The sequence below is a fragment of the Malaclemys terrapin genome, chromosome 9, assembly GCF_027887155.1.
Source record: "Malaclemys terrapin pileata isolate rMalTer1 chromosome 9, rMalTer1.hap1, whole genome shotgun sequence".
In the NCBI taxonomy this organism is placed as follows: Eukaryota; Metazoa; Chordata; order Testudines; family Emydidae; genus Malaclemys; species Malaclemys terrapin.
Genome location: NC_071513.1, coordinates 84,834,855 through 84,862,853, shown reverse-complemented (window position 1 = coordinate 84,862,853; position 27,999 = coordinate 84,834,855). Strand labels below are relative to the sequence as shown.

General features: G+C 44.5%; 1 protein-coding gene across 2 annotated transcripts; it reads left to right on the top strand.

Moving 5' to 3' along the window:
• The first annotated feature begins 222 nt into the window (after positions 1-222).
• Positions 223-24,787, top strand: TRIM59 (tripartite motif containing 59). 2 transcript variants are annotated; one of them, XM_054040735.1, is made up of 2 exons: positions 223-280; positions 23,492-24,787. In XM_054040735.1, exon 2 carries the CDS (start codon positions 23,495-23,497, stop codon positions 24,722-24,724), a length of 1,230 nt encoding a protein of 409 aa, XP_053896710.1. In that variant the 5' UTR covers positions 223-280; positions 23,492-23,494; the 3' UTR covers positions 24,725-24,787. The 2 variants fall into 2 exon arrangements, with proteins under 2 accessions (XP_053896710.1, XP_053896711.1); XM_054040736.1 differs by lacking the exon at positions 223-280 and adding an exon at positions 19,792-19,821.
• Positions 24,788-27,999: the final 3,212 nt, after the last annotated feature.

Sequence of the window (27,999 nt, the reverse complement as noted above, 5' to 3'; positions counted from 1 at the left end):
GTGTCGTTAGTTTGAAAGTAGCAACCGTTCAAACGCCACCACTCGCCTCAGGTTTACTTTTGAACTGAACGTTCTGCGGCTGTCGGTTGGCTGCCGGCTCTCAGCGGCGCATGCGCGGCACGGGGTTCCGTAGCGTCGCTGCCTTCCTTCCTCTCCGCCTTCCCGGAGGGAGCTTCTGATAGGAGGGGGCCAGGGGAGGGGTTTAGGGGCTAGCAGCGGGCTGGGAAACCTAGTAGGGAGGGTGTCAGTGGCTGCCTGAGGGGAATCCCGTGCGGGCGAGGTGAGTTTCCCTGCTACGGCTACCCACGCGGGGGGAGGGGGGCTGTGTGGCATGGCGTTGGCAAAGGGATTAACGGACGGGAAGGACTAAAGCGTTGGGGATTGTGGGGCCCTTAAAGGGGAAGGCACTGGTCAGGTTGCGGGCTGTAGCACCTACCCCCGTTGCTCTAGTAGGGGCCAGCTCAAGGCGGGCGTTAGACAGGCTCCCTGTGCCCTGGCAGCGCGGTGTAATTGTCTGACGAGAGTCACCTGCCGCCCCGGCTTCTCCGGGGGCTGCTGGCCCGACTCCCGCGATCTGTCTCCAGGCGCTGCCAGTGGCTCGCTCACTGGGCGCTGCAGGGCACGTCGCTTGCCCTCTCCGTGCCCGTGGGGCGGCTGTGACATGTCTGGATTAAAGTAACTTGTGCTAATAAACACGCTGAATGTGTATAAAGGTGTCTTGAGATTTTTGACTGAAAGGTGTTGTGTACCTTGGAAGTGTTTCTTGCTAAAGTTACAGTTGAACTGGGACAGAAAACTGCAAGTCTTTGCTGGTAAGCGATACTTCTGCTGCCTCTACCCTTCACAGTGGGTATGTCCCGTTTCCCCTCTCCCCCTCCCTTTTTAGTTACAAAAAGGGTTTAATTGTACCTTATATTCCTGTAGTACTGTTCATAAGAAAGTGCTTCACAGACTATGGACCTACTGACACGAGTAGTTCATTTGATGCTGCTGTGGCAGCTCGTATTGAGTAAGGGCTGTCAGGCTTTTTAGCAGCCCTGCTAAAATGCACCAGTTAGTTCTGAGGGGGAGAAAAGTTGTGACTGAGAAGGGCTGATGCTTCCTTGTCAGTGTGTTTGGATCCTTTTCTTTCTTCAGCTGGAGCTACCGAGACCACTGTCTGGACAAGAAAGCTCAGGGAGTCAGGGTCTGCTGCTCTCCTCCGACTGAGCTATCCCAGGCCAGCTGATTGCTGAATTGCTGAGCAGGTTGGACCTAAGGGTTATGCTTAGCACAGGCTCTAGCAGTGTGTTCTCCCCAAGCAGGAATATCCGTTGTGTGGAAAAAACTAGGACTTGTGAGGGACAAGGTGGTTGAGGTCATACTGTTATTGGACCAACTTAAAAGATATTACTTCACCCACGTTGTGTCTCTAATATCCTAGGACTGACATGGTGACAACAACACTGCATAGAACTAGAGGGGTCATTATAAGGCTGCTTGATTCCGCACTATTGCCCAGAGATGAGGGGTGTCCTGCTTCTTATTTTCTACTATTCTATATTTGTATCTTTCAGCAAATTTTGTCATTTCATTGTTCACCCCTTCTTCCAGCTTATTAATCTAGACGTTAAGCAGCAGGTGCTGGATTCACAAAGGGGACTTAGCTATTGCAATGCTGAGCATTGCAGTGCCTAACCCCTAAGAACTCTGCCTTTCAGTGGAATTCACAGCCCCGGGGTAGGTGCCCAGGCATACATGGGACAGTTGGGTGGTTAAGGTTATGTCTACATTGCACTTTAGTTGTTAAAACTTTTGTTGCTCAGGGGTGTGGAAAAAAAAAACAGCCCCGAATGACAAAAGTTTTAACAACGAAAAGCACCAGTGTGGACAAGAGCTGTCCTTAGTATTTATGGGGCCCTACACAGTATTATTAAACTGATGCCCCTATGGTCCATTGAAGGAGGTCCCCGGCTGGCGCCACTGATCCCATTGTGTCAAGAGGGCATAGCCACCACCACCACCACCCGCGGACCCCCAGAACACCCCTCCCCAGTGCTGGCACACACTGAGCTTTGTATGCAACAGACGCTGTGGCAGTGACTCAAGACAGGCTTCCTGTCATATGGAGGCTGCATCTTGCTAGAGCCCACAGCCCTCCTGCAATCCCTAGCCACTCCTCACTCACCACGAACATTTTGACAGCAAGTACCAAGCAGTAATAACAACAACAATAATACAAGTGTGTGTGTTCATGCGTATGTGTGAGAGAGAGAGCCAGTGTGTGTGTGTGAGAGAGAGACTGTGTGTGTTTGTGGGTGTGTGAGACTGTGTGATAGTGTGTGTAACAATTTGTATTGGGGGACTGACTCGTGAGAGGCAGAGTGTATGTGGATGTGAGAGCCAGTCTGTGTGTGAGAGAGACTGTGTGTGTGTTAGGGAAGTGTGAGAGACAGTGAGCGCACTGTCACTTTAAGTTCCCCCTTCCCCCCTCCCCACTCACATGGAAGTTTCATTCCTCCTGTCCTGGCCCCCGCCTGAGACCGAGTGGCAGAGGCAGGCAGGGTCCAGGGAGGAATTCCGCTCCAGACGGCAGTGGGCCAGGGGTGCGCTGCTCTGGGCTCCCCAGGGCTGGGATGGGCTCAGAGGCTGGAGCCCTCAGCCAGGTGGCTGAGGAGTGAGTGAGGGAAGGGGCAGGGAGAAGGCCACCGGCCCAGCATGGGTGAGGGGCAGGAGAAGAGGATTTCAGCTGCGGCCAGCGAGGGAAATGGTGCCCTACGCAACCGCATATGCTGCGTATGCCTAGGGATGGCCCTGGTGTGGACAGTGCTTCGTCAGCTACACTGCTTACCTTACAACTGCATGGCTGCAAGTCACAACTGTGCCATTGCAAGGTGCACAGTGTAAACATAGCCTAAGAAAGGAATTCAGAGAAGCCAGCAAGAAGGCAGCTGACTGAACTGGCCAGAAGTGAAAAGCAGAGGAGAAAGTCGGGCTTAAGTGCTGGATTTCCATTGATCTGGCCTTGGCTACCTGACTGACAGGCAGGGCCGGCTCCAGGCACCAGCCAAGCAAGCTTGTGCTTGGGGCAGCAGATTCTACGGGGCGGCATTCCGCCCAATCCTAGGGCGGCACAGCCGCTTTTTTATTTATTTATTTTTTTTGGTTCACTGATCTGGCCGGGGGCAGCGGCGCGGAGGAGGGGAGCGCCCTGCTGGGAGCGGGCTGCGCACTCCGTCTGCCCCAGCTGGTGCCAGGTCTGTAGCAAGCCCGGCAGGGCAGCCCGTGTCCTTCCTTCCCTGCTGTCCGGCGTGGCGCGGAGCCCTCCCAGCAGGCAGCGCAGCGGTCGGGGCCGCGTGGCGAGCGCCCCACTGAAGCCCTGGCTGCCCCCCTTTTCTCTCTCTCTCCCCACGCTCCCTTCCCCTCCCCCCCACTAGCCAGGCTCCGGCCGCCCCGTAGCTTTCCCCCCGCCCTCCCTCTTTTGCAGCTCCGGCTGCGCCAAAGGGTTTTTTTTTGCTTTGCTGTTGTGGCCGCCCCAATTTTTTTTTTTTTTTTTTTGCTTGGGGCAGCAAAAAAGCCAGAGCCGGCCCTGCTGACAGGCTGGAGGGAGGTGGCTGTCTGTGCTCAGGATTCACAGCCATGGACTTTTTCCTGGAGTAGGCACCCATGCCAGATTAGCCTTTTCTTGGGGGTGGGGAATAGTGAGAGAATACCACCCTGCAGCCGCCCCCCAACTTATGCAATCATTCTGTTCCAGAAAGCCTTGCGTAACTTGAATAAGTCAGAAACGTATACCCGTATGTGATGCAAAAATTTCCGCAACTTGAAAATCCTATTTCTGGGTTATGGAACTTTTTCCAATAGCAGAGTGGTTAAGTCACTCACCTGGGAGTGGGGAGACTTGTCTAAAAATCCCAACTCTGTTGGATTTGGAGTAGGGACTTGAACCCAGGTCTCCCCTCTCCCAGGAGAGTGCCCTCACCAACAGGCTATCAGGTATTCTGTGGTTGGGCTCCCTGAAATCTCTTATGTTGAAGTTGTTCCATTTTGTATACATATTTACTGTGTGATTTCTTGCCATTTTTCTGACTCTATAGCTCAGTGGTTAGGGTCCTCACCTCGGATGTGGTCACTCGGCTATTGGGTATAATGGGATGTACACACAGGGGAGGTAATGCCCAGTCTGAGAATCCTGTTGGGGTTTAGGCATGAGCTGAGGCATCAAGCAGCTTGGCATCAGGATGTAGGCAGTTTTGTGCATGCCCACCAGCAGAAACTCATGTGCCTATAGGGTTAGGTGGCAGCTGACCGGTGGATTTGTGAATGTCAGTGGTACCTAAATGTTGGATTTATGCACACGAGGAGGCCAGTAGTGGCTTAAGTCCCTTGTGAATCTAGCTCCTGTCCTCCCAGTACCCTGATTCCTGGGGTACCCACTAATGTATTTTGATTTCACTATGTGTATTGGAAGATGCTATCTCTTGCTTCACAGTTAGCAAGTTTCCTTAACAATACCTGGTGAAGTACTCGTATCAAAAGGTCTTAGAAAAAGTCTAAATATTCACCAGTTCTTCTTTGTTACTATTTTGTTAGTTGTTGAAGCAATTTTAAAGTTCCACCCTCTTTGGTTAGCCCAGAACTCTAAATTCAAAATCTTATTTATTATGGTAACTCCCATTATGTACTAAGTGCATTTCAAACACTGAAGAAAGATTGTGGCTCCTCTGCAGAGCTAACAATTTAAGGACACCCTTAAGGACACAATTTAAGGTTAAGGAAAGGAGGCCAGGAACAAAAATAGTCAGTTTCTATACAAGTTAATTTGATTCACTGTAAGCAATATGAACTGCTGGTGCATGGCATCTTGCTGAAAATTGGTATCACAAGTGATACCAGCGCTGTGGGAAACTCTTTGAGGCAAAGCTCCACTAGTTTTAATGAACATGAAATAGGGAACATATTATTAAGAGATGAGACTGAGCCATGCTTTTTGAGAATAGGCTTTGTTACCTTTCTGCTTAAAGGTGACCTGAAAATGAATATGACCATCTGTCTGCTCCTTTATCCCCTTGCTTTTTACAACAGAAATTCAGGTCTTCCCTATCCTGAAAGATTGTGTGGCCTTATCTATACTAGGGATACTTTTGAAAATTTTCTTACTGTGCCTAACATTAATTCAGAGAATCATAGAAATTTATGCCTGGAAGGGACCTCAAGAAGTTACAAAGTCCAGCCTCCTGCACTGAGGCAGGAACCAAGTAAACCTAGACCATCCTTGACAGGTGTTTGACTTGTTCTTAAAAACCTCCAATGATGGCATTCCACAACCTTCCTTGGAAGATTATTCCAGAGTTTAACTACCCTTGTAGTTAGAAAGTTTTCCTAATATCTAACCTAAATCTCCCTTGCTGCAGATTAAGCCCACTATTTCTTGCTCTACTTTCAGTGGACATGGAGAACAATTGATCACAGACCTTTTTATATGACTCATCAACTTATTGGAAGACTGTTATCAGATCCTCCCTCAGTCTTCTTTTCACAAGACTACACGTGTAACCTTTCCTAATAGGTCAGGTTTTCTAAACCTTTAATCATTTTTGTTGCTGTCTTCTGGACTCTCCAATTTATCCATATCTTTCCTAAAGTGTGGCACTCAGAATCGGACACAGTACTCCATCAGACCTGGTAGTAATGGAGAACTTTAACTACCCAGGCAGCCATTGGAAAAGTAATGTGGTAAAACAAAATTTCAAATAAGTTCTTGGAATATATTAGGAACAACTTTTTTATTACAGAAAGTGGAGGAAGAAACTGGAGCGAAGCCATTTTAGACTTAATTTGGACCAAAAGAGAGGAATTAGTAGCAAATCTGAAGGAGGAAGACAATTTAGGTGAAAGTGATCATGAAATGATAGAATCATGAAATCTAAGGCAAGGAAAGAGTCAGAGCAACAGAATAAGGACAATAGACTTCATGTGTGTCACCAGTAGAAACAAAAAACCTGAATATAATATATATTTTTAAAAAGTTACCATAGGGATAATTACGCCAGCCAGGACAGGTTAGGCATTTTAGAACTCAGTACTCAAAGAATTACATTTAAGTTTAAGAGAAATAAAAATTATGAAATGCATAGACCAGTCAAAACACTAAAATAACACTTTGAAAGAATAAAATTACAAAAAATATATATGCGTTGCAGGAGGTACCAAGAAGTAATAACAACAATAATACAAGTATGTGTTGGGAGGTGAGTGTGAAAGACAGAGACTCTCACTCTGTCTGTGTGTGTATGTGTGTGTGAGAGACACACACACACACAGTGTGTGTGTGCTGATTGCTGGGGAAAGCTGTGTGCTGTCTCTTTAAGATACTCACTGAAAACTCTCCTGCTCTGTCTTGAGCCCTGTTGTCTCCCCTCCCCCACCCTGCGGAGATGGGATGCAGGGGGAGGGAGAGAGAGAGAGAGAGCGTGTGTGTATGACAGAGACTGTGTGAGCTGGCTGCTGGGGAAATCTCAGAAACAATGCACTGTCTCTTTAAGAAAGGCACTCAGACACTCACCATTCAGACCACAGCAGCTCCGAGTCCTCCTGAGCCAGGCTGTCCCCTCTAGCCTGCTCTGCGCAGATCATAGAATCATAGAATATCAGAGTTGGAAGGGACCTCAAGAGGTCATCTAGTCCAACCCCCTGCTCAAAGCAGGACCAATTCCCAGCTAAATCATCCCAGCCAGGGCTTTGTCAAGCCGGGCCTTAAAAACCTCCAAGGAAGGAGACTCCACCACCTCCCTAGGTAACGCATTCCAGTGTTTCACCACCCTCCTAGTGAAATAGTTTTTCCTGATATCCAACCTGGACCTCCCCCACTGCAACTTGAGACCATTGCTCCTTGTTCTGTCATCTGCCACCACTGAGAACAGCCGAGCTCCATCCTCTTTGGAACCCCCCTTCAGGTAGTTGAAGGCTGCTATCAAATCCCCCCTCATTCTTCTCTTCTGGAGACTAAACAATCCCAGTTCTCTCAGCCTCTCCTCATAAGTCATGTGCTCCAGACCCCTAATCATTTTTGTTGCCCTCCGCTGGACTCTTTCCAATTTTTCCACATCCTTCTTGTAGTGTGGGGCCCAAAACTGGACACAGTATTCCAGATGAGGCCTCACCAATGTCGAATAAAGGGGAACGATCACGTTCCTCGATCTGCTGGCAATGCCCCTACTTATACAGCCCAAAATGCCGTTAGCCTTCTTGGCAACAAGAGCACACTGTTGACTCATATCCAGCTTCTCGTCCACTGTGACCCCTAGGTCCTTTTCAGCAGAACTGCTACCTAGCCATTCGGTCCCTAGTCTGTAGCAGTGCATGGGATTCTTCCGTCCTAAGTGCAGGACTCTGCACTTGCCCTTGTTGAACCTCATCAGGTTTTTTTCTGCCCAATCCTCTAATTTGTCTAGGTCCCTCTGTATCCGATCCCTACCCTCTAGTGTATCTACCACGCCTCCTAGTTTAGTGTCATCTGCAAACTTGCTGAGAGTGCAGTCCACACCATCCTCCAGATCATTAATAAAGATATTAAACAAAACCGGCCCCAGGACCGACCCTTGGGGCACTCCACTTGAAACCGGCTGCCAACTAGACATGGAGCCATTGATCACTACCCGTTGAGCCCGATGATCTAGCCAGCTTTCTATCCACCTTACAGTCCATTCATCCAGCCCATACTTCTTTAACTTGGTGGCAAGAATACTGTGGGAGACAGTATCAAAAGCTTTGCTAAAGTCAAGAAATAACACATCCACTGCTTTCCCCTCATCCACAGAGCCAGTTATCTCATCATAGAAGGCAATTAGGTTAGTCAGGCATGACTTCCCCTTCGTGAATCCATGCTGACTGTTCCTGATCACTTTCCTCTCCTCTAAATGTTTCATAATTGATTCCTTGAGGACCTGCTCCATGATTTTTCCAGGGACTGAGGTGAGGCTGACTGGCCTGTAGTTCCCCGGATCCTCCTTCTTCCCTTTTTTAAAGATGGGCACTACATTAGCCTTTTTCCAGTCATCTGGGACCTCCCCCGATCGCCATGAGTTTTCAAAAATAATGGCTAATGGCTCTGCAATCTCACCCGCCAACTCCTTTAGCACCCTCGGATGCAGCGCATCCGGCCCCATGGACTTGTGCACGTCCAGTTTTTCTAAATAGTCCCGAACCACTTCTTTCTCCACAGAGGGTTGGTCACCTTCTCCCCATGCTGTACTGCCCAGTGCAGCAATCTGGGAGCTGACCTTGTGCGTGAAGACAGAGGCAAAAAATTCATTGAGTACATTAGCTTTTTCCACATCCTCGGTCACTAGGTTGCCTCCCTCATTCAGTAAGGGGCCCACACTTTCCTTGATTTTCTTCTTGTTGCTAACATACCTGAAGAAACCCTTCTTGTTACTCTTAACATCTCTTGCTAACTGCAACTCCAAGTGTGATTTGGCCTTCCTGATTTCACTCCTGCACGCCTGAGCAATATTTTTATACTCCTCCCTGGTCATTTGTCCAATCTTCCACTCCTTATAAGCCTCTTTTTTGCGTTTAAGATCAGCAAGGATTTCACTGTTTAGCCAAGCTGGTCGCCTGCCATATTTACTATTCTTTCTACACATCGGGATGGTTTGTTCCTGCAACCTCAATAAGGATTCTTTAAAATACAGCCAGCTCTCCTGGACCCCTTTGCCCTTCATGTTATTCTCCCAGGGGATCCTGCCCATCTGTTTCCTGAGGGAGTCAAAGTCTGCTTTTCTGAAGTCCAGGGTCCGTATTCTGCTGCTCTCCTTTCTTCCTTGTGTCAGGATCCTGAACTCGACCATCTCATGGTCACTGCCTCCCAGGTTCCCATCCACTTTTGCTTCCCCTACTAGTTCTTCCCTGTTTGTGAGCAGCAGGTCAAGAAAAGCTTTGCCCCTAGTTGGTTCCTCCAGCACTTGCACCAGGAAATTGTCCCCTACACTTTCCAAAAATTTCCTGGATTGCCTGTGCACCGCTGTATTGCTCTCCCAGCAGATATCAGGGTGATTAAAGTCTCCCATGAGAACCAGGGCCTGTGATCTAGCAACTTCTGCTAGTTGCCAGAAGAAAGCCTCGTCCACCTCATCCCCCTGGTCTGGTGGTCTATAGCAGACTCCAACCACGACATCACCCTTGTTGCTCACACTTCTCAACTTTATCCAGAGACTCTCAGGTTTTTCTGCAGTATCATACCGGAGCTCTGAGCAGTCATACTCCTCTCTTACATACAACGCAACTCCCCCACCTTTTCTGCCCTGCCTGTCCTTCCTGAACAGTTTATATCCATCCATGACAGTACTCCAGTCATGTGAGTTATCCCACCAAGTCTCTGTTATTCCAATCACATCATAGTTCCCTGACTGTGCCAGGACTTCCAGTTCTCCCTGCTTGTTTCCCAGGCTTCTTGCATTTGTGTATAATGGGGTAGGGGGAGGAGGACACCCTGACATCAGCACCCTCCTCCTCCCCCCTCGCTCTGCACTGCCAGCCAGAAGGTCGCAGGAGCAGCTGCAGGACTGAGCAATGTAGGGGGAGGGGTACCTGAACACATGCTGCCGTACTTTGCTATCAGTTGATTTCTCCTGTGCAGCTGCCGAAGTGCGCAGCTTACAGGGAACACAGATCCCCACTCAGCCACCGTTCCCCCATCCCCATGTGTCCCTGTACCCCCACTCATCCACCCCCCATATGGCCCTGCACCTCCACTCCCATTCAGCCCCATCTCAATGCTGTTATCTTACTAGCTCCTGTACCCCTGCCCAAGTCTGCCCCCTCACTAGCTCTTCTTTTTCTTCTTCCATATGGCTGGTATAGAGCAGCAACTACAATTTTACCTGAAGTTGATCTAGCCAAATGGCTATTTCAGGAGTAGGCAGAATTTATTGCAGTAATGCTTCCTTCATATTTATAAATTGGGCAGTAGGTAGTGATATGTTAGATGGTCTGTAGTGGGGAACCACACTCGCATGCCAGGGAGTCCTTGATTTTTCCATTTGTGCATTAGATGTCCGCATCTATTCTGGTTTGTCGGATTTGGTTCAGAGTTGACCAAGATGACCATAGAAGGTCAAACCCAGGAACCTTCTGCGTGGGATCTGGCATAAGGTGTTTATTTTTTTAAGTCTTGTAGCAATCTGCTTTCCAGGCCTTCTTGTGATCATAGCCTGATTGGTGATCTGGTCACCCTAGTTTAGCCTCATGCAAAGACAAATATCGGGACGCGGGGGAGGGGGTGGCGTGGCGGGGGGGGGGCCAAAAAAAAAAAAAAAACCCTTCCTCCGCTGGAGGGAGACCCGGGAGACTCAGGGGAAGCGCGGGGCCGGGGTGAGTAACTTTCCGGCCTGGTCCCTTGCAGGCAGGACTCAGTTGGGTGGTAGGGCGAGGAGGGGGGGCGGCCCGCGGGGCCAGGCGGTGGCTGTTCTCAGCCCCGGCCAGCGGGACTCGGGAGCAGCCGCTGCTGCAGCTCCCACTGCCGCGGGGGAGGAAGCGGCCATGGCGCTCCGCGGCTGCGGCTCTGGCGCCCCCGAACCCCCCGAGCCGGGGCCTGCTGCGGGGACCCAGAAGCGCGCACGCTGCGCCCAGCCCAGCCCCTGGCCAGTCGCGTCTGGGCTGCTGCCCAGCTGGTGCTATCCCGCGGCGGCCCCGGAGTGGGGGCAGCAGGCCCCAGCCCCCCCGTCCCGCAGGGGAACGAACGGGGCTGGGTTGCCGATGCCTCCGCCCCGGGGCCGCCGCGGGATTGCACCAGCTGGGCAGCAGCCCAGACGCGACTGGCCAGGAGCTGGGCCCAGCGTACGCGCTGCTGGGTCCCTGCAGCAGGCCCCGGCTCAGGGGGTTCGGAGGCGCCGCAGCCGCGGAGCGCCATGGCCGCTTCCTCCCCCGCGGCAGTGGGAGCTGCAGCAGCGGCTGCTCCCGAGTCCCGCTGCCCGGGGGGGAGAACAGCTGCCGCCTGGCCCCGCGGGCCGCCCCCCTCCTCGCCCTACCACCCGACTGAGTCCTGCCTGCTGGGGACCAGGCCGGACTCTTACTCACCCCAGCCCCGCGCTTCCCCTGAGTCTCCCGGGCCTCCCTCCAGCGCTTGTGGAGGGAGGAGGAATGGTGAGCCCGGGAAAGAGGCGGGGATTCGGGGAGGGAGCCAATCGGGGGAGGAGGGGGCGGAGTCGGGGTGGGGGGGGGGTGCGAGTACTTCCGGGCTCTAGGCTCCGGGGCATTTCCTTGTTTGTCCAGTGTCCCGACCGCATGTCGGTCGGGACGCGGGACAAACAAGGAAATATCGGGACGGTCCTGATAAAATCGGGACGTCTGGTCACCCTAGGCTAAACAAATGTTCCCAGAAAGGCTTGCGAGACTAAGACGTTGTGGGTAGGGCATTGTCATACCCCTTCTGAACCCCAATCTATGTGAACCCCCAGCAGCCCCATGTGCCCTGCTCTCTCTGTTCCCCTCACCCCCATATCCCGTTTCTCCTTACCTAGCCCCGCAGGCATGGCGCTGTGAGGAAAAGAGCCTTTCCTCCTCCCTCTGCAGTTGGCTGCTCCGGCCCTGAGCCAGCTGCCCTCTCTTCTGGTGCCACAACAGCCCATGGTGCATGACAGGTGTAACTGCAGTGCCTCTCCAGCAGAATCTATTTTCTGCAGAGAAAAAAAAAATCTGCAGGGGACATGAATTCTGTGTGTGCGCAGTATTTCCCCAGGAGTAATAAGTTATTTGGAAGTGGTCTCAGAAGGAATCCCAATAGTAGACAAAGCCAGAGTTCTACAGGATAGACCAGACTTGAATTTCTATTGTGAAAATCAAACAGGGGGAAGTGCCTTAAAAAGTAAACTAGCCAAAAAAAAAGCAACCTTCAGGTCTACTTTTTATCATAAAGAAGCAAACAGGTCACAAATCCACTTTTAAAAAAATTATTTGTCTACAAATGTTTAAAGTTTGACCTTCAAACTAATGTTTTCAATAGTAATTATTACATGGAGAGAACCTTTATAAGCATGTTGTAGTTTAAAACAAAGTTTTGGGGTTTTTTTTTGTTTTTGTTTTTGGTAAAGAGTTGGTAAGTATCTAAAATGTAGAGATAAGATAACTACACTATTAACACTGTGAATAAGAACATAAGAACAGTCATACTGGGTCAAACCAAAGGTCCATCTAGCCCAGTATCATGTCTTCCAATAGTGACCAATGCCTGGTGCCCCAGAGGGACTGAACAGAGCAGGTAATCATCAAATGATCTATCCCCTGTCGCCCATTCCCAGTTTCTGGCAAACAGAGGCTAGGGACGCCATTCCTGCCCATCCTGGCTAGTAGCCATTGATGGACCTATCCTCCATTAATTTATGTAGTTCTTTTTTGAACCCTGTTATAATCTTGGCCTTCACCACATCCTCTGGCAAAGAGTTCCAATAGTTATCTGTGTGTTGTGTGAAGAAATACTTCCTTTTGTTTGTTTTAAACTTGCTGTATATTAATTTCATTTGGTGGCCTCTAAGTCTTGTGTTATGAGAAGGAGTAAATAACATTTCCTTATTTACTGTCTCTGCACCCGTCGTGATTTTATAGACCTCTATCATATCCCCCATTAGTCATTTCTTTTCCAACCTGAAAAGTCCAATTCTTATCAATCTGTCCTCATACGGAAGCTGTTCCATACCTCTAATCATTGTTGTTGCCCTTTTCTGAACCTTTTCCAATTCCAATATATCTTTTTTGAGATGTTGCAACCACATTTGCATGCAGTATTCAAGTTGTGGGCATGGATTTATATAGAGGCAATATGATATTTTTCCGTCTTATTAGCTATCCCTTTCTTAATGATTCCCAACATTCTGTTAGGTTTTTTGACTGCCACTGCACGTTAACTGGATGGTTTCAGAGAATGGTATGTTATCTTGGCAAAGATTTTACATTTTGAAGACATTATGTTGTTTTGGAAGTACAGATTGCAGCAGACGAATGTTTAGATTGTCCTAACTTTTGTTAAAATTTGAAAATTAAAAATAATTGTATATAGCAATGTAATACTATGATGGTAGCAGCCCTGTTACTGGTGGCTTTTGTTATAAAGCACATCCATCTGCAATTTGGACGCTAGTTGTTACCCAGGTATAATTTTATTCCTACACAATGGCTTGAGTCATGAATTAGTTAAGTAGTTTCAGGACCTTTAGTTGTGAAATGCAGAGTCTTAAAAAACAAAAAACAAAATTGTTAGACAATTTTGATCTACTTAAACTAAAAGACTTGTTTAAAAAAAGAAATTCTGTGAACTCTAAATTCTTTGTACAAAGAAAACCAAACCAGGCTGGCAATCTTGAAGCATAACTATGGGATATATACAATAACTACTCTTAATTTTTTATGTAGGCTGCAATCTTACTAATTCAAAATAAAGTTATGACCATTCCAGTTTTTGTTGTTGGATGGCCCTTATCTGAAAGCACTGTAAGGGGGGAAATTTACCCCTCCCATCATGCATTCTTTTTTTTTTTTTACTTTTCAACATCCGCTATGCAAGAACTGAGAAGTTAAGCCAGTATTGAGCCAGCCACTTGCACCACATAAAAAAAGACAATAGTAAAGCTTGAAGTTTTGGATTTGACCAGTTAGCACATGTATTCATCTGAACCAATATGGCCACACTCAAGAATGGTGACAGAGAACAGGAAATCCCTTGTCAATTATCTAAGATTCACAAGAAATCCAGTTTTATAACTGGTTTGCATTGCACCTATCCTCAGTCAAGAAGGAATCCGCTCAACCATTTATGGGTGTCAGGTAGGATAAATACCATGAACGTGCTCAACCATGGTTAGACTTGCAGGGTGATAATTGATACATTGCTGAATCATTTCAACAGCACCTGTCAAAAGAATTTGATGACACCCAATGGCACAGGGTTCCACCCCACTTGCTGTAGGCATTTAAAAGACAAAAAGCACATTAAGAGTTCAAAAAAATGCTGTGCTCAGTAGTCAGCATTACAGGGGAAAGAGGGGAAAGAGGATGATGTATAGTCTAATTCAGTGGTGGGCAACCTTCGGCCCGTCAGAGTAGTCCGTTGTCGGGCTGCGAGACAGTTTGTTTACATTGACCATCTGCAGGCACGGCTGCCCACAGCTCCTAGTGGCCGTGGATTGCTGTTCCCGGCCAATGGGAGCTGTGGGAAATGGTGGCACAGGAGGAAGTGGGTGAGCAAGCCGCTGGACCACCTCTGACTATGCCCGTGGGCACATACATAGCTAGAATGGAATAGACATAAGCAACACATAAGAACAACAGTTACGAAAGGTAGGTAACCCATTTTTTCTTTAGCACATTTTATTGTCCATAAATACTAAAAAATAAAAGGATAAAAATAAAATTGGGTATTTGCTATATTTTTTTTCTTGTGTGACTTTTAAATTCCTCAATCCTTTCCGTTTTACCTTTGAAATGTACATGGAAGTATATTAATCCTTATTAGGCAATGTGGGCTTTTACAGGGCAAATATTAATGAAGTTATGGACAAGAGCCCTTTGTTGGTATATTGTCAAAATTGGTAGCTTTGGTTATGCCATAACAGAAAACTGAAGGGTTTCTTGCAGAGAATACTTAACACAAAGGATGTCTCATGTTATTGGCTGTATAAATCTGCAGAGATTAAGTAGTGACCCTCTTGCTGGAATGAAACTCATTTTCTAAACACAATAATGGGCCTAACTATACAGCCCAGTAAGCATCTTGCTTATTTTTTGCTAACTCCCTTCCTGGAACTTGTTTGTCTTTCTCCATCCCCTTTCCTTGGATCTTTTGGGCTCTCTGATTTCTTGCTCCCTGCACTTCACGTCTTTACTTCAGCCCCCTGAAGATGATGTCCAAACTACTGCTCGTGCAGTTCCTCAACATTGCTCTCGGGAGCAGAGTGCAACTGAATATAGACATTACCTTTTGCTTCCTCAATGTCTATAGAGGAAACGCTCTGTGCAAAAGCAACTCAGACATGATCCTCAACTCATGGGAATGCAAGCAGTACAGGAGAATTTTAAAAATGCATGACACTTGTGCCAAATGTCAGCACCAACTACTTGGATAGTCTTTTTGAAGCTTATGAATGTAATGACAGTAAAGATGGAGAATTCACTCTCGTATTTACCAGAGTTCTCCTTCATAGAACCCTTGAACAGTGGAATGTTGTGCTAGGGGATGTGTGCGCACACCTAACTTGCAAGGTTCTGTAGCCATGTGACCACGCTCTGTAGTGTTGATCTGTGATGGCAGTGCATGGTGAAAACAAGAGTTACTGGGGTAAATCCTTTTTTTAGTTTTTGAAACCTATTCATTAATAAGCAACTGCCGTCACACTCAAATCTCTGTTGCCTGGGAAACATTCCAGAGTGTTTCTGTGGTAAGGGGAATTTGGCTCCCTCTGGCTAGCAGCTGTATGGTTCGTGAGTTATGAAACAGTTTTGTCCTGAACTAAACACAGACCTACAGGTTGGTTGCACTTTTTACATTTTTAGCTTGTAGCTGTGAACAAACTAGAAAGAAACTTATTTGCTGATGGTAAATGCTGTTTGGTTTCAATATGTATTCTTTTGCACAGTTTGAGATGATTCACAACAGTGCTAACACCTTTCTTGTAAATTCATTAATTGTTTGATTTTTCTTATGGTGAGGACACACAATATTTTGCAGTTTCAAACTAATTTCCTGAAGATAAAATTAATCTGCATATGTCATAAAGAGAACAGGCCACAATGATTTTTTTAATAAAAGGATGTCTATCTCCCATGACAATTTTTTTTCTGATGTATAAGATATAGGTGTGTGGTTAAAATGATTTATCTTTATTTATTTTTAAATTCAGGGCTATGTGCTAGATCTGTTGATTCATAATAACTACCCTGTTTACTTAAATATTACAATATGAATAGAAGAAAACAGACTTAGTAATTTAAATCAGTATTTTAGTTAATTTGAAATATAATTCCCATAATACTCATGAATCTGACATGTTTGAATGGTTTGTTTTATGTGACTTTACTGTGAGAATTAATTGAGTTAATTAAAAGCACTGGTTTGAGCCAGGTGGTGTGGGCAGATTCCTCACCCAGCTCTGCCAAAGGATCTTAATTTTGACCCGCAACATTATTGATGTTGAAATAAAAATAACAGTACACATTGAATCAAAAATATTTCATAAACACGAGTGCCCAACAAATACAGCCCACTGTAGACTTGCTGATTTGAAGCTGTAGCAACAAAGTAACAAAGGCTGTCATTCTCCAATACAAAAAGGTATTCCTCAGTCTTTAAATAATATTGTATTAAGTATAATTCTGATTATTTATCACCAAAATGCAATGGTGAATGTTCTGACTCACAGTATCTTTGGAACAAAAAGAAAAGAAAAATACGTCCTCCCCAACACCAGTCTTGAGGAAGAAACACCTTCTCTATTCAAAAGCTTCAAGTCACACACATGAAAGAAACCACCACAGGTCAGCCATCATAGATGTCAACTGATCAATTACATATGTATGCAAATACAGTAATTACCAATAGAAAACCAACTACAAGTCATGATACTATAAAAAGACTAGAAACACAACATTTGAACAAAACACAATTTAATTAACACAATTCCTGATTAGCTATCATCCTAATTAAACAAATAGCCATAAAAAGGGAAAGTTAAAGGAGATTTGTGCAGCAGTCTACCAGCATGCTGTCAATTGCAGAATTGGAGCCTAGTAGGAGTTCTGATTCAGAATAAAGGTTAGGATAAGTGCTTTTTATAATGCAGCAAAATCTAAATAATTGAACTACAGAATCAATTAAAGGGACGAGGCAAAAGTGCTGCAGTGATGTTCAGTGTTAACATTAATTTTCCTAATAAAACAATCACAAAGAAGCAGAATAACTTGTTAGAAAAGTTAGTGTTAATGCGATCATTTGTGATTTAAGTGTGATTTCACTAAATTGGCTGAAAGGAAAAAGTGAAACATGTAAATGGTCTGGAATGGAATTTAGATTAAGCCTAAATTTGTGGTGTAACATAAGGATGTAAAAAGCAAACAAAAGAAACACGATCTTATGATGAGTGACCCTTTAAATGCAGTACTTGTAAATTAGAATCTATTGTGTGCACCAGAACATTTTAATACATTTAATCAATTCAGCGATGTTATAGGAGAACAATATGATATTACTCCTGGGGCAATTCTGCACCAAAAAATTAAAAGTTCTGCAGAAAGTATTTTACAATTCTGCATATTTTATTTGTCAAAATAGCAAAATATAATCAGACCAGTTTCAATTATTTTTGGTCATTTATTTAAAAATACCTGTCAGCAAGTATATCTGTAACAATACAGACAACTAAAAAGATTCAGGAATTTTTTTTTGACAAATAGATTCCTTACTAGGCATATTAATACAGAACTCTGAGTAATAATTCATTTAAACTACAATACAGAACTGTATTTCCCACACTCCTCAAAAGCAGTGCAAAGAGAGTCAGGGATAATGAAGGAGGTGAGGGAGAGAGAAGTAAAATTGCTGGGAAGGAGACTGGGTGTGAACTTGGAGGGTTATTGGGTATGGGTGGGAAAAGTATGGAACAGGTTTTTTGGGGGGAGGGTGACATGGGGAGGGATTGTTGGGGAGCTTCCCCCATGCAGACCCTGGCTGACCCCGACCTCTCTCTCATTCAGTCAGGCACATCTGCCCCTATCCCCATGTGTTCCTGCATCCCCATGTGTCTTTGCAGCCCCTCTCCACATGTGTCCCTCCACCCCCACTCAGACACCCACTTCCCCTGTCCCCATGTGTCTGTGCCCTCACCCAGCCACCCCCTGTCCCTATGTAGCTCTGCACCCCTTCCCCATCACCATGTGGCTCTGCACCTTCCTCCCCACTGTGGCCCTGTGCCTCCACTCCCATTCAGCCCCTGCACCAGTCTGTCCTCCCCCAATAGCCCCTTATGAGCCCCTGTCAGACTTCCCTAGCACCCCACGCTTGTCTGTCTCCCCATGGCCCCTGTCTCCTGACCTGACCCACTGTGAAGAAGGCAGGCTCTCTCTCTTCCCTAGCTGGCGGGGAGCTGCTGTTTTGTTCTATTGCGACAATGCCCTCTGGTGGTCAAAAGGCAGAACTCCAGCAACATTTTGGCAGAAGTTTTTTCTGCGCAAAAAGTTAAAAATATGTGGGCCTCATTAATTGTGCGCACGCTTAGTAGCGTAGAATTCCCTCAGGAATGATGATGTAGTAGAATTAAATCTGGGTTTATATAAGATATAATTCAGGAGAGCCCTAAATATTTTAAAACAATAATCTAAATAAAGGTAATGCAATCACTGGGAAATGAGAAGCTATTAAACAACGTGCTTGGCAATAGCCATGGACATTTACAATTATATTTTATTAGCAGCCAGGGATTATACCCTATATTTTCCAGGAGAGCAAACTTTCATAGCCTTGACCCATCTTCCTTCTATTTACAATTGTGCAACTTCCCTGTGCTGACTATGATTGCTTACATTAGAAAAGTATGTTTATAACTGTCTTTTAATGTAATTAGTGTTCTGTCTTTTTGAAAAAAGTTAATCACTATCAGGGAGATTTTCCAAAACACTTAAGGGATTTAGAAGCATGAAGTCCTAATGACTTTATTGACTAGTTATTTTCTCACCTGGATTTTCTTTCCCACTTGGTTGCTGTGATCCCACTGGTGGTGCCAGTCCCTCCTGTTTCCTCTCCTCCTGTCATGTTCTAGCAACCTTCAGTAAGCTCCTCATTTTCAGCTTTGCCATATGGAACAAGTTGGAAAAGAGAGGTTACTTACTTTACAGTAATGAGTTCTTCAAGATGTGTGGTCCCTCAGGGTATTCGCTGAGGGTGTGTATGCACCTAAGATTGGAAGATTCTTCATTAGCTGCATCGATAGTCTACCTGTGGCTCCAAGTTGAGAGCATAAGGAGCAGTGAGACCAACCGGCACTCCAGTACTTACTCTCGGAAGGATCCTAAGCAGAGGGGAAAGAGAGAGAGTGATGGAATACCTATAGGGACCAAGTATCAGAGGGGTAGCCGTGTTAGTCTGAATCTGTAAAAAGCAACAGAGGGTCCTGTGGCACCTTTGAGACTAACAGAAGTACTGGGAGCATAAGCTTTCGTGGGTAAGAACCTCACTTCTTCAGATGCAAGTAATGGAAATCTCCAGAGGGAGGTATATATCAGTGTGGAGATAACGAGGTTAGTTCAGTCAGGGAGGGTGAGGTGCTCTGCTAGCAGTTGAGGTGTGAACACCAAGGGAGGAGAAACTGTTTCTGTAGTTGGATAGCCTACTGAGGATTAAACAAAGACTGTGAATGGCTATCCAACTACAGAAACAGTTTCTCCTCCCTTGGTGTTCACACCTCAACTGCTAGCAGAGCACCTCACCCTCCCTGATTGAACTAACCTCGTTATCTCCACACTGATATATACCTCCCTCTGGAGATTTCCATTACTTGCATCTGAAGAAGTGAGGTTCTTACCCACGAAAGCTTATGCTCCCAGTACTTCTGTTAGTCTCAAAGGTGCCACAGGACCCTCTGTTGCTTTTTATAGGGACCACACATCTCAAAGAATTCAAGTTATTTTAAGGTAAGTAACCTTTCTCTTTCTTTAAATAGTGGTCTCTGTGCGTATTCATTGTGAGTAACTCAGTGGAGGAAGATGGGAGGAGCTATGTTTTACCTCAGATACTGCAGGACTGCTGTGCCCCAGGATGCATCTGCAGAAGAAGCCTGCACCAGGGTGTAATGTCTAGTAAAGGTGTGTACTGAACACTATGTTGCTGCTCTACAGATTTCTATGAGTGGTGTACCCTGGAGAGAAGTGACAGAGGTGGCTTGTGCTCTGGTCAAATGGGTCATGCCTTGATGTGGGGGAAGAGTTTCGACTTGTTCACAACAAAGCAGAATGCAGCCTGAAATAAATTTCACTGCAAAAACTCCAGAAATTGCTTTTCTCTTTCATCTGGTCAACAACAGAAACAAATAATCTTGGGGATTTCCTTGACAGGTAGAAAGCCATGGCTCTGTGGACATCTAGAGAATGGAGCATCTTGTCCTTTCTGGTGATAGGAGATTTTGCATAGAAGACAGATAGATGTATGGGTAGATTCAGATGGAATTTGGAGAGAACCTTTGGGATGATTTTGGGGTATAATTTCAGTCTACCTTATCTTTATGGAACACGGTATGACATAAGTGCCCCAAATTTACCTAACACGTCTGGCCACGTCTGACAGCCATCAGGACAGCCACTTTCATAAATAAATGGAGAAGAGAGCATGATGCCAAAGTTTCAGATAATGAATTCATAAGTGCGGACAGACCAGATTAAGTTCCCAGTTAGGAGCTGGTTTTGATACCAAAGGAAAGGCTCTGATGAGACCCTTAAAAAATCTCACAATCATAGGGTGGGTGAAGATTGAGCAGTTTTCTTCTGTTTATTGGGGATGGAGTGGACTTCTTCTGAGTATGACCTCCCTAGGTTCGTTGTCCGTCCAAATATCAGGGTGTGGAGTGGAGGGGTGGGGTGGATGGTCTAGCCTTCATTTTGAGTGGGAAGCAGTTGTAAGCATATTCAAAGATGAGAGGTCATTTGGAGGATTCTGATGACCCAAAACTGTCTCTGCTATAAAGGGGCAACTAGGATTACTGTTGCTTTATCCTTCTTGATCTTATTCAGGACATGAGGTCAGAAGGGGATGAGTGGGAAAGCATACATTTCTGCTGCAGTGTACTCTCTGGTGTTTCTTGGAAGCTTCAGTGGCCTTGTGGTGGTAAAAGGGCTGAGGAGAAGGATGTTGTCTGTATGAAGGTAGTTTGGAGTATTTCTTCGAAGGTGCTGGGGTGTGTGCCCCAAGGACCAGAGGGTTGCCCGGGAGTCTTTGAGGGTGTGTAACAACTCATCAATTTTCCCACTGAACAGATTGTTGCACTCTATGGGGAAGTCATCCACAGTAGCTTGAACTTCCTTGGGAAACCCAGATGAGTGAAGCCACAAAGTCCATAATAACCAAGGTTGCCATGGAGTGGGAAGCCATGTCAGCTGCATCTAACGCTGCCTGGAGGAACAATTAGTTATCAGCTTATCCTTCATCAAAAATAGCCTGAAACTGAGGCCTGAATTCCTATGGAAGCTTGTTGGCAAACTCAGACAATTTATTATAGTGAATAAAGTAATAGTTAGACATTAGTGCCTGCTAATTCATTATATGAAATTGTAGGTTGGTGGAAGAGAAACTTTCTTCCAAGGAGCTCCAATTTTCTGGTGTCCTTGTTGGAAGGAGTGGATCTAGGCTGATGCAGTCTGTTGAATTCAGTGACTGCCTGGACCACTGAGGAATTTGGGGCAGAATGGGAAAACAAATACTGTACTCTTTAGATGAAACAAAGTATCTTTTCTCCATCTTTTTCAGAGTAAAGGCATGGGGGCATGGAGTGTGCCAAATTGTCTTGGCTGGTTCCAATATGGTTAGTTGACTGGAAGTGCCTACTTGCTATGTTCTAGAGGATGTCCAGAAGCTTGTAGATAGGATTCTGAACTTCCTCCAGGGGACTCTGGAGAGCCCCCCACAATCTTCCTCATCAGGTTCTGAAATTTTATGTGGTCATCAGGTGGCAATGGTGAGGCCAGTGCAACTGCCTCATTAGGAGATGAGGACGAGAGAGCTGCAGGTGGATTGAGTAACAATGGTTGCTTGGGCTGTTCCTCCTCCTCATAGCACTCCTGAGGGGGCTGAAGCTGTTCTCTGGAAGGTGATATCTCACTAAACTCCTACTCTGATCTCTTGAAGTCAGGAGTTCTATAATATAGGTTCAAAGTGCCCCAATATGGCTAATATGTGGGCTCTTATGGTTACAGAGGTGCTGTTCTCTGTACCCTTATGAGGTTGGTGAGGGTACCATTGGTTCTACACCTGATAGTTTATTTTATGAGAGTGAGAGGGTGCCTAGGAGACTCTGGAACCCCTGTTGGGAGTAATCTTGCATCTCACACTGGTTTGAAGACCCACTGCGTTGGCCTCAAGCCTGCTGGAGGAGCATGAGTCTTTGGATTCTAGAGGTGGAGCTGTTGGTACCACATCTCATGATACTGTGGCTAGTAGATAGGACCAGTGAATAGCACGCGACTATGTAGCCCCTCTGGGAATTATCAGATCTGAGAGTATTGTCAACTCTGGGTCAGTATAAACTATTAGATCATTGAGGATGTATAACCAGGTTTAGCAGATGGAGAGTGAGAGGGACTTCAGTCTCTAGGCAGAATCATCAGTGCAGACTTGTGTTGAGCTTCAATACCACCTGCTGTGTCTTGGGGCCACTGAATCCTCTTTGTGGTATGGTACTGCTGGTACATTCAGTATTTGATCCTTTTTCTCCCTTGGTGGTGCTGTGGTTGGTCCTTTCCACCCTCTCACCCCCCACATAGGCGGTGGTTTTGGAGTATACGTGGTTCTCAGTGCCCCCAGTACTGACCCTTGCTCCCTATGAGCTTCAGACATGCCCATACTGGGGTGCGGACTTTCACCAGTCTGACTGGGCGGGATTTCTCCTGCTTCTTATGAGAGTGCTTCTTTACTCTCCTCTCATCTTTGCCTGCTAGAGTCCTTAAGCCTGAGATCTGATGCTCTAGGGCTAGGGAATGCCAAGTTTGGAGGGGCACTACTTGGTGGTTCCTATATACAGGGTGGTTAGAAGGTCCAGGATCAGACTGAGGCCTCATGGAATGCTCCATCATGTCTTCAGAGTTGGTATTTGCATATTTGTTGTGTTTCAGGTGGAAAAGAACAAGTCTCACACCTGAAGGGAACATGATACTCCCTGGCAATATAAGCAGGAGTCATGGGGATCACTAACTGGGAAGACCGTGGGACGGGCTGTGCAGGACTTGAAGCCCAGGGATCCTGGGCATACTAGTTCCCCCGAACTGTGAAAGTAATGGGATCGGGGGAACCCCTAATCCCAAAATTGCCATCTAACTACAGACCCTCCCCGGGTTACGCAAGACCCGATTTACGCAAATTCGCACTTACGGAAAAAGTTCCATAAGCCAGAAATAGGATTTTTGAGTTGCGGAAATTTTTGCATAATGTATGGGTATACGTTTCCGACTTATGCAAAATTCGAGTTACGCAAGGCTTTCCGGAACGGAACAATTGTGTAAGTTGGGGGGGGCATCTGTATATGTTAAAACTAACTACCCAGCTATAAAGTTATTTACCATAAAAAAAAAAGTATTAGGAAGGCAGGAACACTAGGATAGCTTCAGACACCGAGGAATAACAGCTAAAGTATCAGTTTAGCAGCTAGGATCTTGTTTGATAAATTCCATGTTACTGTAGGCTGGTCATTTAAAATTGTAATTTATTTTAAACCAGTTCATTATATATTAACTAAATTGTATAAATGGACTGTTTTTTTTGTTATTCTAGGAAATGCATCATTTTGAGGAGGAATTAACTTGTTCCATTTGCTATAGTATATTTGAAGACCCACGTGTACTACCATGTTCTCACACATTTTGTAGAAATTGTCTGGAAAGCGTTCTTCAGCTATCAAGCAACTTTTCCATATGGAGACCACTAAGACTTCCATTGAAGTGTCCCAATTGTAGAAGCATTGTTGAAATTCCTCCATCTGGTACTGAGTCATTACCTATCAACTTTGCATTAAAGGCTATCATTGAAAAATATCAGCAAGAAGATCACCCAGATGTTGCAACATGTAGTGAACATTATAGGCAGCCATTAAATGTTTATTGTCTTTTGGATAGAAAATTAGTGTGTGGCCATTGTCTTACAATAGGTAAACATAATGGTCATCCCATAGATGACCTTCAGAGTGCCTACATGAAAGAAAAGGAGACTCCTAGGAAACTCCTTGAGCAATTAACTGATGAACATTGGACTAATGTATGTTTGCTCATTGAAAAGTTGGAAGAACAGAAATCTCATTATGAAAATATTGTTCAAGATGATAAGAAAGCTGTATTGCAATATTTTAAGAAACTTAATGACACACTGGAACATAAAAAGCAAGCTTTGCTAGGTGCTTTGGATGAAGTTAATGCTCACATTTCTGAAGAATATGCACCACTCGTTGAAAACATGAAAAGAATCAGAGAAGAACAGCTTGATTTAATGTCATTGAACACATCTGTTCAAGAAGAGGAGTCTCCACTTATTTTCCTTGAGAAGGTTGATGATGTGCGCCAACGCGTAAAAGCTTTGAAACAAAAGCAACTACCAGATATCAAACCTGTTGAAGTTTATCCACGAATAGGACAGCTATTGAAGGATGTGTGGTCCAAAACTGAAATTGGTCAGATTAACAAGATCCTCACTCCAAAAATAAAGCTAATTTCAAAAGGGAATTTATGCCACAAAGGCAGTGAGAAGGAAAGAGGACAGTCTAAGGAATTGCTTCAGTCTATAAACCCTCTAACAGTGATGCTAATTTCTATGACGATAGTGATAATTATGATTTCATTTAGTAAATCTGTATTATCAGTTGTAAATGAAGTAACTTTGACTTATATTTCAGACATCTTGCAGTTTGTTTATCAAGATCTATGCAACAACTTGCAGGCAGTAATGGAAATGCTATGCCATACATCTAATTTCCTGATGGAATTCATGGGGAGAATTGTTTCTTTTTCTTTCTGAGTATCTGAAATACTGAGATTAGCAATTAGGATAATTATAGGAATACATTATGTTTGAACTATTGTACAAGGCTCTTTTTTTTAGTTTCTATCTAAATGCTATTGAAATAATAGATCCTTTACACAAAATTTAAACTGGTTCTCTAGATCAGTGGTTCCCAAACTGGGGTTCGTGAACCCCTGGGGATTCACAAAACGTTACAGGGAGTTCTCAAGAAAAAATTCCCTAATGGTGGACAGAGCTGTCCCTAGGAACCCTGGGCAGCATGGGGCCAGCAGCCCGGAGCCCCTGGACTTCCAAGAGCTAAGCAGATCAAAGCAAGCATGTCTATCACACTGAGGAGATTTAAACTTCAAGACTCCTTATAAGAAATGGAAAGGGAGGTGGATATTTTTTGCTGTTTTTAAAATTAAATAGGCAGCTAGTATTGTTTTTAAAATTATTATGAAGAACAAGTTTAAGCTTTGTTGTAACGTGCGCTGTTTGCCTGGACTGCTCAAGACCTGAATGCTTGTGTAGGAGGAACTCTTTGAGTTGGCTTCTTAAATACCTTCATGCTGTTTAACATCTAATACTCCTTGATGAAACGTAGGAGCCTTGTCTTATAACAGGCTTATTCAAAGTGATACAAGCTACGAAAGTGAGATCTTGGAAGAGTGTTGCTGTTTTCATAACGTAATAAAAATACTGTAATTATAAATAATAATTAAAAATAAATAGTGTGTAATAAGCATGTCATAAAACACATTTTATATTTCCAAGATCACTGCTTTCATAATTTATACTCAGGTAAAGGAGAAAATCCCTGGAACTAGTAATTTTTAGGAGGGGGTTTGCGAGACTTGACACTTTATTGAAAGGGGTTCACAGGTTGTTAAAGTTTGGGAACCACTGCTCTAGATTAATTAGCACCAGAATCATTACACTGGATTCTCCCCCAGCTGCTGAAATACGTGAAGAATGAGACTGAGGAGTGTGTGGGGCAGGGTTCTCTCTTAATACCCCTATTTTCCCCATATCTTTTCCTGTCTTTTGCCCTCACTACCATGCCCATTTCTGAATCACTGCTTTTTACTGATTATCATTTAACTCAATAACAGCTGGATGGTAATTCCTCCTGAAGTAGTATGTACCACTCTTCAGTTGCATGTAAGGGGTCACAGTCAAATACACTGCTCCTTCATCAGTTGCCCATACTAATTTGTAATGTAGGAGAGCCTAAAGATATGAAACATAAATCTCAAGCAAAAAATCAAGAACAAGTCAGAATTGATGCATATTATCTCTAAGAAAGCCATAAGTTCACAGATTCCAATCTGGGAAAGGCAGTTTCCAACAGACTGGTAACTACTTCTCAAGCATCTACTACCCAGTCCCTTCTTTAAACTAATTTTTTAGGTAGGGTGGGGCTAAAAGTACCACAGAATTAATAATGGGGAGAGGAGACAAATCCTAGAGTTTCAGACATTAAAACTGAGATGGTTAAGTCAAAGTGTTGAGTCAGTCATTGGCTCCAGTGTTCAAAAAGTGTATATTATATGTGTATATTGCATTTTAGCGGGTCCACTACACTATCTATAGTGAAACCATTTTTTGGTCATTAAATCATTTATGAAATGACTGTGGTTCATCCTGTTGGCTCCAGGCTGTTAGTTGGAGCATATTGCTTCAAGTTTCCTGATGTACATCATGTATAAGTGATCTTGTATCTTTCAAGTAGGTGTGGGTGCTACTCTAAAACTTTTGGGATGATATTCCTTGGTAAAATGTAAAAGTACAGTCCCGAAAAGTGCTGAATGTGTGCTGCTTTACTAAATGAGCTAAATGTGCAAGCAAGAAATTCTAGTTAACATATGGGGTGAAATCCTGCACCAACTACAGTAAATGGCAAAACACCCACAGACTTCAGTGGGGGCCAGGATTTCACCTTTATTTATTTTTAAGAAAAAGCTGTAACAAATAATGTGAGAATGCAGTATAAATGTATTCTTAAATATTGCACATATATTTAATTTGGAATGTAGTCTACTTCACTCTGAAACACAAATGTTGACTTCCCTCCTCTGTAATCAAATTAAGTGCAGTATGCTCCATTAGTTAAAATACAAGGGACTGATTGTTTCCACTGATGTTAATTTTTAATAGGTTGTTTAATCTACACTTAACAGTGAAGATTTCCCAGTAGCATGAGTTTTTGGATTAATGCTATGGGAATAACTCAGCACACATGAACTCCAAATGGGAGGTTAATTTTGATGCCAGTTCTTAAAAAAATAAAATATTGTTTGTACTGTATCAACAAATGTATGTTTTTAGGTTTTTTTTAAAAGTTCATTTATACTGTAGTACAGCAACACTCCTGTTTAAACTAAGCGATTAGCATTCATGCAGCACTTGACATTTTAAAAGCCTTATTTAAAAAAAACCCCACACATACTCAAGGGCTGATCCTGCAAAATGTCAAGAACCTTCAAGTCCCATTGACTTCAGTGGGAGTTGAGGATGGTCAGCATCTCTCAGTATCAAACCCCAAGTTAAATCATTAGTAGTCTCAACTACAGGTCTGTCGCATCTTACGCGCATTTAACATTCATGAATTCAGCTTTATGCGGTCAGCAAAAACAAACCCCAAAAAAGAGAGAAATAACAATTTAAATACTGTTCCCGTAGTGCGGGCGATTCCGCCTGCCATTACACTCAATGTAATTTTGACTATCCGCGGTTTTCGCTTTACGTGCTGACCACGGAACATAACCCCACCGTAAGATGAGACAGACTTGTATCACACTTTTAGAGCTCAAGTGTTGAGGATCTTCAACACCAACCAGGATTGGGCCCTTGTTCCTGTAAAATGGCACTTTAAGTGATCGTTCTTGTACCGTACAGACCAGACTCTATATACCAACTAACAATTTGTGCACTCAATCTTAAAACTCAGGCCCAAAATGTAGAGTTTAAAAAAACCCAACCCAAACCTAATATTTATACGTGTTTATGTGATTATTTTAAAAAAGAAATTCTAATAGTAAATCTTTGTTTAGAGCTAGAAATGCCTCTGTAATAAAGTTTGCAATCTGAACAAAGTAGCAGTATGTTAGGACAGGAAAACGGAAAGTAAAACAAATTTTTTTCATTGTTCAGCCAGAAAGTAATGAACATAAGCAGCCAGCATAAAGAGGAAGCCAATCAATTATATGCAGAAGTGTGGTTCTAAAAAGTTACATTTGAGGTAAGGCTAGCAGTGGGTAGAGACTTCTGTTTTGGATGGGAAGTGT